This window comes from Thamnophis elegans, chromosome 1 (genome assembly GCF_009769535.1).
Source record: "Thamnophis elegans isolate rThaEle1 chromosome 1, rThaEle1.pri, whole genome shotgun sequence".
NCBI classification, from domain to species: domain Eukaryota; kingdom Metazoa; phylum Chordata; class Lepidosauria; order Squamata; family Colubridae; genus Thamnophis; species Thamnophis elegans.
The window spans coordinates 128278140-128290609 of NC_045541.1; the positions used below are offsets into that span (position 1 = coordinate 128278140).

Genomic DNA, 12470 nt, shown 5'->3' on the forward strand with positions numbered 1-12470 from the left:
GTCTTATAGTCCAAAAATATGGTAAACATTGGTTTTTGACCTTCTATAAAGCATACAAAATTTAAGTAGACTATGCCTTGGTTCCTGGTCAAGAAAAGCCCCAGAGTTAATTTGATCCTCTGGTGATAGTCTGTAGGGGAGAAAACAAAACTTACTGGCCCATATTAGAGAAAAGTTCCACTCTTCATTCCTGCCTCTCCTATGTAATTTAGATCAGAACAGCCAGCTACTAGAGGGAAAAACCCGGAGCCAGTTAAAAGGAAAGTCTCAATTAAGTTCATTGAGACATTGTACTCAGCATAAAAACAAAAAGAAAAAGGTTCAGGATAGCCAATAAAAAGAAACAAAATCAATCTCTGTCTTCTTGCCATTGTTGATTTACAGGTAAAACCAAACTGCCTTATGGGAACCCAGCCACTAAAAATGTAAGGAAAGGATGTCATTTCAGGCCTTGGAAGTTGAATCTGGGTTGAAGTTTTTGTTCTTAGAGACTGAAAAGCAATTTGCAGCAACTAAGAAAGTAATAATAGATTGTAAAGAAGAGGCTTTGCAATATAAAATGGTAGTTTCTTTTATGGTTTGTTTTGGCCTGGTAGATTGGTGGTCAATGTAATATGTGATTTTTTGCAATTAAATGGGAGTATCACAACTGAAAATGGCTGTATTTTTAACTTTTGTATTATTTTAGAAATTTTATTACCTCTTTTGGCTCCACACTCTGGAAGCCCCCGATCCAATCTGTCATTGCTTCTCCCAGTTTCATGTTTACTAACCTAAATACAGTGTGAGTATTTTTGGAACATTTTAAAACCCACACAGTGGAAAATGAATCTACTCATGTCAGACACAGATTTGTAATTAAAATTAAGTTTCAGTCTTACAAAGAAATTTTACCTGTGCAGACTTTTAAAAAAAGGACCACATCCTTTTTCCACCCCTACCCATCAAATTGGAATGAAATGAACTGTTATTTGAAAGTCTTTGTTGAATAAATGTAAAACTACTTCATGCAAACATTCCACATTTCAAGCCCACTCATTTTGTCATAGCCTACTCTAAATTAGGAGATATACAATGTTTTCTTTTTCACATTCATATATGTGCCAAGGAGCAAACATTTGGCCTATACTCTGCAAAGTTTGTTCATAGTCATCCCTCCCACCCTTTTGATCAGAATGCTGTTCAGCACCTTCTCAAGTATACTTAATAAACTCCCAATAGTTTTTGTATTTTCTCTTGTTTCCTGGAGTAGAGGGAACAGTACCACCATTCTTCCTACTTGCGTATCAGACATAGGTTCAATCTTAAACAGCTTGCTCCAATCCATATTTAACCATATTTAACCATTGTCTTGAAGCACGTAATAATTCTTTTTTATGTTTTTCTCCTTGGATATTAATGTTTCAGTAATATTCCTTAAAATATTCCTGTCAATTTCATGCTGATCTTGAAAACACACTTTCCGGTATACCTACACTTCACAGTTACATCTCAAGTCATTTAATTACTTTTATTTTTAATTTACTCTGCTCTGCTCTTTATATACACAATATGTAGTTTTCTTTCATCCTTAGGTTTTGCAGAGATTATTCTGTTTCATTTATTTTTCTCATGTATTGATTATTCCATTTCATCATTCTAGCAGGTGTCCTTTTTCATTTTTCCATCAGTATATTTGTGGCACTTTGTAACATAATTCTTTTTACTCCAAGTAAATATTCCAAGTAGATTACCTATTTCCTTACATTGCTTTCCATTCATCTAGTTTGGAGACAGTTACAATTTTAGGTTTTTTTTCATATAGCGCTACTCTCCTGCAATCATTCTATTTTAACTCTTATTTCTCTCTCTTTTTTCTATTTCAATTTTTTTTTCATAATCCACTTACAGGTTATGGGATCAATTAGTACAAAAAACCCCACTCATGACCCTTGTATCATTCATTTGTTCTCTCATGTTTTCATCACAAACCATCAAATCAACTATACTTTTAAATTCCTTTGTATGCCATCTTTATGTATTAAGGAATGCCTCAACTGTGCATTAGAAACAAGCAAATAAAAGCAGATACTCACCAAACAATATCTGTTCTCAATTTTTCTTGAACTTCTGTATGTCCCAGTAGTTTTTTTTTTTTAAAAAAAACCATATATCATGATACATATATCATTCCTATGCATTTACTCACATTACCAAACTGAATAACTTTCTCTTTGGGTCATAATCATTCAAGAATTTTGCAGCTTTCCCCCAAATCTATTATTTCTTTCATTAACACTGTTTACTGTAACTAGCCGATGGATTCCTACTTCATAACAATCTAATAATCCATAGCAATGCAAAACAATCTATGTGTTCCCAACTCATTTTCTAACAAATGTATTTTCAGACAAATATAGTAGGCCACATTTTCAGAAAATGCATTTTCTTACAAACATAATAGACTACAACATACTACTTGGTAAGATAGAAAAATGTGGGTTATACAGCATCATCACCAGATGGATTTGTTACTGGCTGACCAATCTCACTCAACGTGCAGTCCTCAATGGAACTGCATTTACATGGAGGAAAGTATGCAGTGAGATACCCCAAGGGTCTGTCTTAGCTCCAGTATTCTTCCACATCTTCATCTATGAATTGGATAAGGGGATAGATCAAATTGAGCTGGCAGGAATAGCCAACACTCCAGAACATAGAATTAAGATCCAGAAGGATATTGACAGACTTGAACATTGGGCACTATCTAACAAAATTAAATTCAATGGTGAAAAAAATTAAAGGTCTACACTTGGGCAAGAAAAACCAAATGCACAGGTATATAGTATAGGTGATACTTGGCTCTTACCTGGTGAGCGAGATCTTGGAGTCCTAGTAGGCAATCACTTAAATATGAGCCAGCTGCAAATACAGTGGGGCAAAAAAGTATTTAGTCAGCCACCAATTGTGCAAGTTCTCCCATTTAAAAAGATGAGAGAGGCCTGTAATTGACATCTTAGGTAGACCTCAACTATGAGGGACAAAATGAGAAAACAAATCCAGACAATCACATTGTCTGATTTGGAAAGAATTTATTTGCAAATTATGGTGGAAAATAAGTATTTGGTCACCTACAAACAAGCAAGATTTCTGGCTCTCACAGACCTGTAACTTCTTCTTTAAGAGGGTCCTCTGTCCTCCACTCATTACCTGTATTAATGGCACCTGTTTGAAGTTGTTAGTAGTATAAAAGACACCTCAAACAGTCACACTCCAAACTCCACTATGGTGAAGACCAAAGAGCTATCGAAGGACACCAGAAACAAAATTGCAGACCTGCACCAGGCTGGGAAGACTGAATCTGCAATAGGCAAGCAGCTTGTTGTGAAGAAATCAGCTGTGGGAGCAATAATTAGAAAATGGAAGACATACAAGACTACTGATAATCTCCCTTGATCTGGGGCTCCACGCAAGATCTCACCCCGTGGGGTCAAAATGATCACAAGAATGGTGAGCAAAAATCCCAGAACCACATGGGGGGACCTAGTGAATGACCTGCAGAGAGCTGGGACCAACATAACAAAGGCTACCATCAGTAACACACTACGCCGCCTCAGATCCCGGAGGATCCCTGTTTTTAAAAACCTGGTTACAGGCAGAGGAAGAGCTCAAGACTCTGATCCTCTCTTTTTCTGCACAAGCCATAGGGGGAACTTGTGGTACCCAAAACTAGAATCCCTGATTTCTAGATGTAAACCTTAAATATTGAAACGGCTCATTTCTTCCTGACTTCCTATGAAACCATTCCATTTACTGTCACGCAAATCTCCCTTGCGGGTACGACAGATTCCCCCCCCCCCATGTATTTCCCACCCGCCTCCTCAGCTTCCCTGCTGTATTTATGATTGGCAGATGTTGGAATTCATTCCGGGTGTTTGCGTGCAGGGCAGCTTCTGCTGTCTGAAACACACATACACAGGGATGCAAAAACATCGCATCAGAAATATCTTTCTGGCCTAACGGTCATAACTCACTATGCAGCCTCATGTAACAAGAACTATGTGAGCCAGCTACTCCCACACATGCCCTTTCTCCCCCCTATGCTGTGCTATAACTTTCTATTCCCTCTCTCCCCCTCCCAATGCCATGCAGCTTGTAATCTTCTGTTCCCCCTTTGCCCACCCTTTGCCATGATGTGATTTTCTATTGGTTTATTTGTAGAATGCTGTGAACTTTTCATTAGTTTACTTGTGCCATGTGTGATTATATATGCCTTTTGATACGCTCCTTTTTGATGACGCTGTAACTAACTTTTTCTAATAAAAGAGCCCTTCAAGGATCATTCAAAGCCTTTTGCTCATCCCAAGGAATTTCGTCTGGTGTTTTCCTTTTGATTAGGCAAGGACACATGAGCAGCCCACCAGTGTGGCGACAACGCCGCAGGCAGGGTGCTCTTCTCTCTGGGGCCAGGGAGCAGCCTGAGCACCGGCAGCAGGAAGGGCAGTGGCAGAAAAATCTGGCCCAGAGGTTTTGGGGGAGGGAGGGAAGATGTGGTTTTGGAGGAGAATAAAGCTCTGTCGCCATGCAGGAAGGCCTCTGCCATTGCATCACTAGGTATTCCTGCAGCCCCCTTTGCATGCTCGCCTTCCCTCAAAACCTACTCCGCCTCACCTTTGGCCTGCTCCATGCTTAATGAAACCGGCGGGGCCTGGGCCGAAACAGCTGGGGGGCACTGCAGGCTTGACATGCAGTGGGCCTGGGTGGGTGGGAGAGAAACAGAGGCTCTAACGGCGGGACGGGCGGCGCCCTCCTTCCGTGCTGCTGGCTGCCAAGGCTGCTGCTCCAGTGCAGACTGGCAGAGAAAGAGAGGCAGCCCACTTCTCTGCCTCCAGGACCCTCCTTCCTCCCTCTCTCCCTCCCTCCCTCCTGGGCTTAGGAAACCGCCTCTCTGCTCTCCCACTTCCGGGCTGCAAAGCAGACGGGAGGCTGATAGGCTTTGGTGCCTCAACTCGCGAAAGGAAGCTCGGCTCCTATGGCGACCCTGGATCACTTTTTTCAATCCAGGTTTTTTAAAAAAAAAAAAAATCAGGGAGGAGGAGCACAAAATGGAATAGCCAGGCAAAGCCCTTGCTTTGTGTGTAAGGATTTCAAGAGGAGCTCCCAAGTGGGTAGAAGGACCCTTGGGAAAGGAACGAGTTGGCTTCTCTGCTTTGCTTTTAAATGCACCCATAGGTGTGCGTTTCTCCGTTTTCTTCCCTATTGCTGGTATAAGGCTCTCTCACTGGAGGCTGGATGGCCTATCTGGGGCTTGTTATTTACACACAACACACTATATCCCTTCTATGGTCCTGTCATTCTAAATAGAGTCTTGCGCCCTGCGAGGGGGCCACCTCCAGCACTCCTCTGCTGCCCCCCTTGCCTCTTAGCACCCCCTGCCGCCCCCCTAAGTCATCCCACTTTGTGAACCACTGCACTACGTGACACTGCCGTGACCTGAGTTTGACACTCCTGGCATAGTTTCCTGGCTGGGCAGGGGGTGGAACTAGAAGACCTCCAAGGTCCTTTCCAATTCAATTATTCTGCCTTCCCCCATTACTAACCTGTACCTTCACTTCCACATAGACGTTCATCAACTCTATGCTCAAAAATGATCATCATCCTTTAAATCTGTTCCCCCTTTTCCAGGGATTGTTAAACTGACCGTTTGTTTTTTTCCTTATGCAATAATGGTCTACTGTACATTTGTCCTGTTTCTACAAATAATTTGTGAGAAGCAGTATTGTGCTTTATACCTGATCAGAATGTAATGGTATTTATTTCTGTAAAGAACAATTGTCAGTGGTGATGCAAGAGATATTTTCCTTGTTGCAATGTTCTAAAAAGTTAATTTCTTCAGAATACTTCATGTGTTATGGCATCATTTTCATATTGAGGGAGAACAGTTTCAGTAATTTTCTAACAAATTATTCCTGCTTAAATGGAAATCAAAGAAAAATGTATCTTATGGCAATAAAATTGGAAATACAATAAATTATACATAATGGTTTGTAGAAATTAAAGAAAAGAAATCCAGTGCCTAACTATATATTTGAAAATGTCTTTAGAGATAACTTTATGGAAATCAGCACAGAAATATATTAAATATATTTTTTCTTCAGAAGAGCACACATACAAATAGAGATGATTCATTATGGCGTGGTTTTTTTGTGTCTGTCTTGACATCTTAAAGACAGTTATCTGTTTTGCTGCTTTACCTTTCATATTTATCTCTTAAGATTTTATGATAGCATTGCTTTTGTGGCAATATATTAAATTCCATGAACTTATTCTACTTTCCTAAAGAGATGGAAAAACAATTTATATCAGATCCTAGGGCTCATATTTTCCTTTTGAATCCATTCTTCACATAGCAGTGAACTGAATTGGTACTTTTATATAAGCACAAAATGAATCAATGAAGTGTTTCAAACATTCCACTGCTACGCCTTATAAGGATGAAATATTGTGAGTATTTCTCATACCACCAAAAATAAATTCACCTGAAAGTGACTTCCTTAACTGTGACAAAGCTATAGCAGGTGATTAGCTATTTGCTTGAGTCATAATTTCTTTGTGCTTTCTTACCACACTATTGAGGGAATTCCCATCTGAGAAATCTTTATATGATCTGAGAAGGAAGACATGTATATAAAAAAACCTGACCTTTTAAAAAGCATGACTTATGTGTACTGTATTATTTTGCAATTTACTCCCTATGACTGGAATGTGAGACTTTTGGGTAGTATTCCTGATTTATATAGTAATTCTGTACACTTTTGATTGTCAATTATGGTCAGCTGCTACATTCTAATTAATTGCTGTCAGATCTAAACAAGTATGTAGCTTTATGCCCAGGTACGCATCTACACCTGGTGTTCAAACCATGTATGTCTAGTTCTCCATCTATTCTTGGATCTACCTGTGATTAAGTCATATCTCATCTATACAGTACTAATATCTTGAATCATGTTTATAATTTGGTGAAAGCATTCCACCAAATGCTATTCCTTCCATTTTCATTTATCATATATACCACCCACCCAACAATGTTCACAGTCATTGTTCGCAAAGCTGTTTTGAGAATTTATATATTTATTTCAAATTTATGTAGTCTCCCATCTCTCAAAACAAGTGATTCTGGATGACATGCAAACAGTAATATCAAACTATTATTATTTTAAAACATTAAAAATGATAAAATGGAATTCCTGCGTTACTGCTAAGCAGTTTGAAAGACTGACAAAAGAGTGAAGGAAACCACTTTGTTTTCCAGTGCAGTGTCTATGAAACATAATACTTGAAGCCATGGGTGTGCAATCTTGGTAACTTTAAGACCTGAGGACTTCAACTCCCACAATTCTCCAGATACCTATGCTGATTGGGGAATTCTGGGAGTTGAAATCCACATGTTTTAAAGTTGTCATGGTTGGATACTCCTGCTTTAAGCTGTTTTACTCAGTCCTTGCAATTGCAAGAAATGGCTCTATATCACTTAAGCTTCCACTGTCACTACAAGTAAAGATCATGAAACCAACACTGATCTCAAGAACAATAGGAGAAGGAGCAGGAACACATTTCCCACAATCATCTTTTTCATTCATCAATCTTCTCAAATGTACTGAATCTCCAAAATTCTATGTTTGTCACAAACTTCAATCCTGCCAGGGTCATTACAGAAAATAAATAAATTATATTAGATTTCATTTCAACAGTTAAAATCATTTGCCATTTTTCTTATGTCTAAAAATAGTTTGTGTCTTGTTTTCTGAGAAGCAGTTATACATAGGAGTGAAACCAAATGGGAAATCCTCCTATACGTATACTTATAGCCCATCATAATAATATCCAATCTTTAAATTAAATAGAAGAGCAAACTATTAGAAAGAGAAACAGACTAATGTATTTTCAAAATACCTGAAACAAAAGTACCTCTTATCTATTTGAATATGGATCACTTTTGTGCAAACATTTGGGATATTTATTATGCAAGCATATGGTAAACGGAACTCTTTTCTAATAATCATATTTTTATTATATCCCTTTGTGGTTTAGGTGAGATTATTTTAGATTTCTCTAGTCAGGTTATTGCTTCAATATCAATTTAATTACACAGGCTAAACAACTGAGTTAAGCAACCCAATTTAAGGAAAGAATTCTTCTTAAAATAGTGCAAAAGTCATATGGTCTAAAAGACATTGTCATGTCTTAGGTTTGGGGATACGCATTAGCTAGAATTATGCAACATACTGAACTACAAAATAACAAATTACTTCTACCCTAGCATGTTCTGTAGCTCTGGTTCGGTTTCATGTTGATCCCAGAAGACTTTAAATTGCATCATCACAATTAAGTCATCATAGTGATTATAAAAAGAAGAAAAGCTACTCAGAATATGGGTGTAATGAGAAACCTTCTCCATTTTCAGCCTAGATTTTTCTAAAACCAACATTTTAACAAATTTAGATTTTTTTTAGTTCTTCAGAAAGATGAATCTATAGGATCATGTTTAATCACCAATCTACAAAGAAAAGAATGAACAAGATCTACATTTTAAAACTCTTTTCCTCCCTGCATAGTTGCTGGATGTGGTCGACTACCTAGCACAGAAGTATCATCGATTGCTTGTCCTCGGGCGTAGACACATGCTGAAAAATTCATTTCAGTGGAAAAAAAGAGACATGGATGAGATGCAGAAGAAAGCAGATTTCTTCTTTACTGATAATGCGTATGTTATTTGATTTTTAGAAAGTATCATGTTTAGAAATATTTGCAATAGTCCCAGGTTGCATATAAGCATCGAGACTGAATTTAACAACAAAAATAATATACTGTATTTCATATATAATAATGCTATAAATTCTTGATATACTATGTTTTATTTTGCAATTTTGTAATATTTTCCCATAGAATAGATAAATGCAGCCTTTTCACTTGTTATTTCATCCAGAACAATGCAATGCTGTTGTTTACAACAGTCAACAACTTTGCATACCTAATTACCTTTGAATATGATAATGAACCACCCCACAATTCGTGTGTTTTTATTAACAAATTAGAAGAAAAAATGATAATATAACTATATATCCAACCCTCTTCCCCACCATTAACAATACCATTTTTAAACTTAAAGAAATTAATAGAAACAAAAAATAAAATAAAATAGAAACATATAGAATATGTTAATATCTTTAACATTTAAATATTTTCCCACAAATCTACTGATAACAATAAACACTCTGTTCCAAAAATATGTCCACTAATCACATTGTATGGATCTATGAGATTCCTCTAATTTTTACACCTCCAACAGAAAAATGAATATGACACAGTATCTTTTAACTAGTCTTATTTTAATTTCTATTTAAATGCAATTTAATGAAACCTTATCAGATGGAGGTTTTCAGTTTAAAACAAAAAAATTCAATGCTTAACAAATACCTGTTTATTTCTTTGAACTGATAGGAAATGTAATCATCTATTTTTAGGCAAAATCTGTAAACTGCTATTTATTAGTAAAATATAGCTACACATATTCTATCATCAACTTTTAGAACAACTTTTAGGGAAACCAGGAAACAAAATACTTCACTTGGAGAACTATTTAAATAGATACCCATGATATGGACATAATGCTAAGATCAAACAAGTTAAATGCCTCATAGTTAGGATCTTGAAATAATTATTTGAATCAGTTCTATAGTAATTTACTGTGCAAACTACAATGGTGTACATAATATTTCTGTTTGCCTTTTTTAAAAAAAATAGGTCTAAAGATGATCCATTTCTGCTCTATGCCGCTTTTCACTCAGGTGGTCACTGTATGATGGTAACTAGAGATCTATTACGGGATCACAAAGCTGTTCTTTCTGACAGTGTTACTCGACGCTTGTTTTTTAAATGGCAACGTGGACATCAGATGGTAGTGTCAAGCTATCTACCAGGAAAGATATTAACATTTGAGGTACTGTTGCACATATTAGTGCTGTTCTTGTTTAATAATTATCTAGCATGAGTGATAAATCAAAAGGGGTTTAGTCTTTGTAAAGAAAGCCCAGATGATTTTTTCCAATAAAAATGTCCTCAGCATAATTTGTAATGTTTAATATTTATATACTGGCTTACTGAAGGATTGTTTTTGGATTACATTCCGTTATGAGAAACCACTTTTATCAATGCTTTGATTGTAATCTTATGTAAGAGAATATATAAAGATGGAGGGGGGGGGGATGGGACCTGGTTCAATTAAATGTTCCCTCAGTTCATTACTGGAGGATACCAAGTTTCCTACCTTTGGTTTAAAATATATTATAAAATCTTAATATTCTTGTGCAAAATATATAATGCAGTCCTGTTGTTCATTATTTAATAGGATGCTTTGCCATATGATACGATTGTGCAGACTGATGGTAATACATGGCACATTCCCTATGATGACAACTTGTCCAACAGAGTTTCTTATGAAATTCCAATGAAGTGGCTCTGTCTTCAGAAGAAATAAAAGATGCTTTTTTTGTTCAAAGTGAAAATGTATACATAGCACCTTTATTTCAAATAAATTTCAAGCAAACCATTTAAAACGTATTCCTTTTCTAAGACAACAGACCCAGACTTAAATGAATCTCTAAGTTACAAACAATATTTAATTCTACAAATATTGAAAATTGTGATGCAACAGTTCTTTATGATTCATAAATGTAATTGTGGTTTAAACAAATTGCTTTTTGATGAGTTGTATATTTTTATTTCTCTGCTTTTCATCAGTAAATATATATTTTTCTTATGTTTCTCCTTTCCAGATGAGCATTTGGTACCATATAGCTCATCTTATGAGAAACAATTATCTGTTCACTTTAGAATTTTACTATTCATATGTTCCAAAATTCTCACTTTGGTGGGTTGTGATAAACTTTTCTGACATAAGTAGAAAAACAGGGAAGGAAGGAAGCACATTAAATATTGAAAAAGTGACTGAGAAACAGCCAGTTCTGTTATAGAATTTGCAGATTACACAGCTTCAAGAATGGAGATACCATGAACAAAAATTAAGTAGATAGAAATTTACTAAAATGTAACTGCCTCTGGAGTTCCCATTTGAAAGGACCTAATTCAAAATTTGTACACCAGAAACTGGAATATCAGTAGGCTTTCCCCTCGCTTCCCAATTATGGAACTATTATTATCCTCTTCAATACTGGATATTTTGATTACAGTATGTAACATCCTTGAAATTCTTTCCAGCTAGTCAGCCTACATTAGCAAATATTAAGTAGAATAGATACAGTAAATGAATGAGGTACATAAGAAATTTCAGTTAATATTTTTTAACACCATTACAGTTCAAAATAGAATTATAGCTTGTTTTATTTTTAAGCAATTAAACGTTTTCACAAATAACAGCAAAATGTGTTCAATGGCTTTTTTAGAATGTGATGTAATAGTAAAAGATATAAAATTGAGGAAAAATGGTAGCTGATTTTTATTTTAAATTTAACACACAAATCATCATACAAATTCTGACAAATGACAACTTCGAAAGCAGTCTGTAAGGTAGTCCTCAACTTACAACAGTTCATTTAGTGACTGTTCAACGTTATAATGGCCCAGAAAAGTGACTTATGACCATTTTTCATATTTATGACCGCTGCAGCATCCCTAGTCAGGTGATCAAAATTCAAATGCGTGGCAACCTCACATTTATGACCATTGCAGTGTTCCAGGGTCATGTGATGACCTTTTGCAACCTTCTGACATGCAGTCAATGGGGAAGCCAGATTCACTTAACCATGATACTTGTTTAACAACTGCAGTGATTCACTTAACAACCTGTTAAGTGAATGACCTTGGAAAGAAAAGTCATAAAATGGGGCAAAATTCACTTAACAAATGTCTCACTTAGCCACAAAAGTTGGGCTCAATTGTGGTTGTAATTTGAGGATAACCAAATTGTTAGCTGGAAAAGGTGGCACCAGATGCCCGTTTTCTTTTCACAGATCAACACAGCTCTCCTTGATTGACAGCAGCTTATTATTGTCTTCTGACTCTTACTTAGTCTATACAGGTAGTTCTGATAATTCCTCCTAGTTTGCCATCCAATTTCATCATGCCCGGTTTTATTTTGAAATCGGTCAAGAGAGTTTTTAGAAGCCTTTAAAAAAAGATGGTGGGGAACGATCCCAGTTCGGTTACGTGATTCTGTTAATGAACACAGTCTGGTGTTGCACAAAGTTTCGTCCCGAAAACACCGATTCACAACGTTCAAACAGCTACCGAAATATCGCGCGAGAACACTCACTCTTTAAAAGCCCCCACCCCCGCGCGCGCCTTCTGTCAAAAAGGGCTTTTAAATTCTTGCATCTAACTCTTTAAAGCGCATGTGCGGCAGCCAAGAAACGTTTGTTTTCTCGTTGGGGCCGGCGTGATTATCGTTGCTTCTGCGCCTTTGCGCAACCGTG

At 36.6% G+C, this 12470-nt stretch overlaps 1 protein-coding gene across 2 annotated transcripts in view; it reads left to right on the forward strand.

Moving 5' to 3' along the window:
* Positions 1-11483, forward strand: part of PRORP (protein only RNase P catalytic subunit) — a 45072-nt gene extending 33589 nt beyond the window's left edge. For both annotated transcript variants that reach the window (XM_032230851.1, XM_032230859.1), the window contains exons 6-8: positions 8595-8743; positions 9784-9979; positions 10388-11483. In XM_032230851.1, coding sequence (XP_032086742.1) covers positions 8595-8743; positions 9784-9979; positions 10388-10516 — 474 coding nt within the window. In that variant the 3' untranslated portion in view covers positions 10517-11483. The remainder of the gene's footprint in view (positions 1-8594; positions 8744-9783; positions 9980-10387) is intronic.
* Positions 11484-12470: the final 987 nt, after the last annotated feature.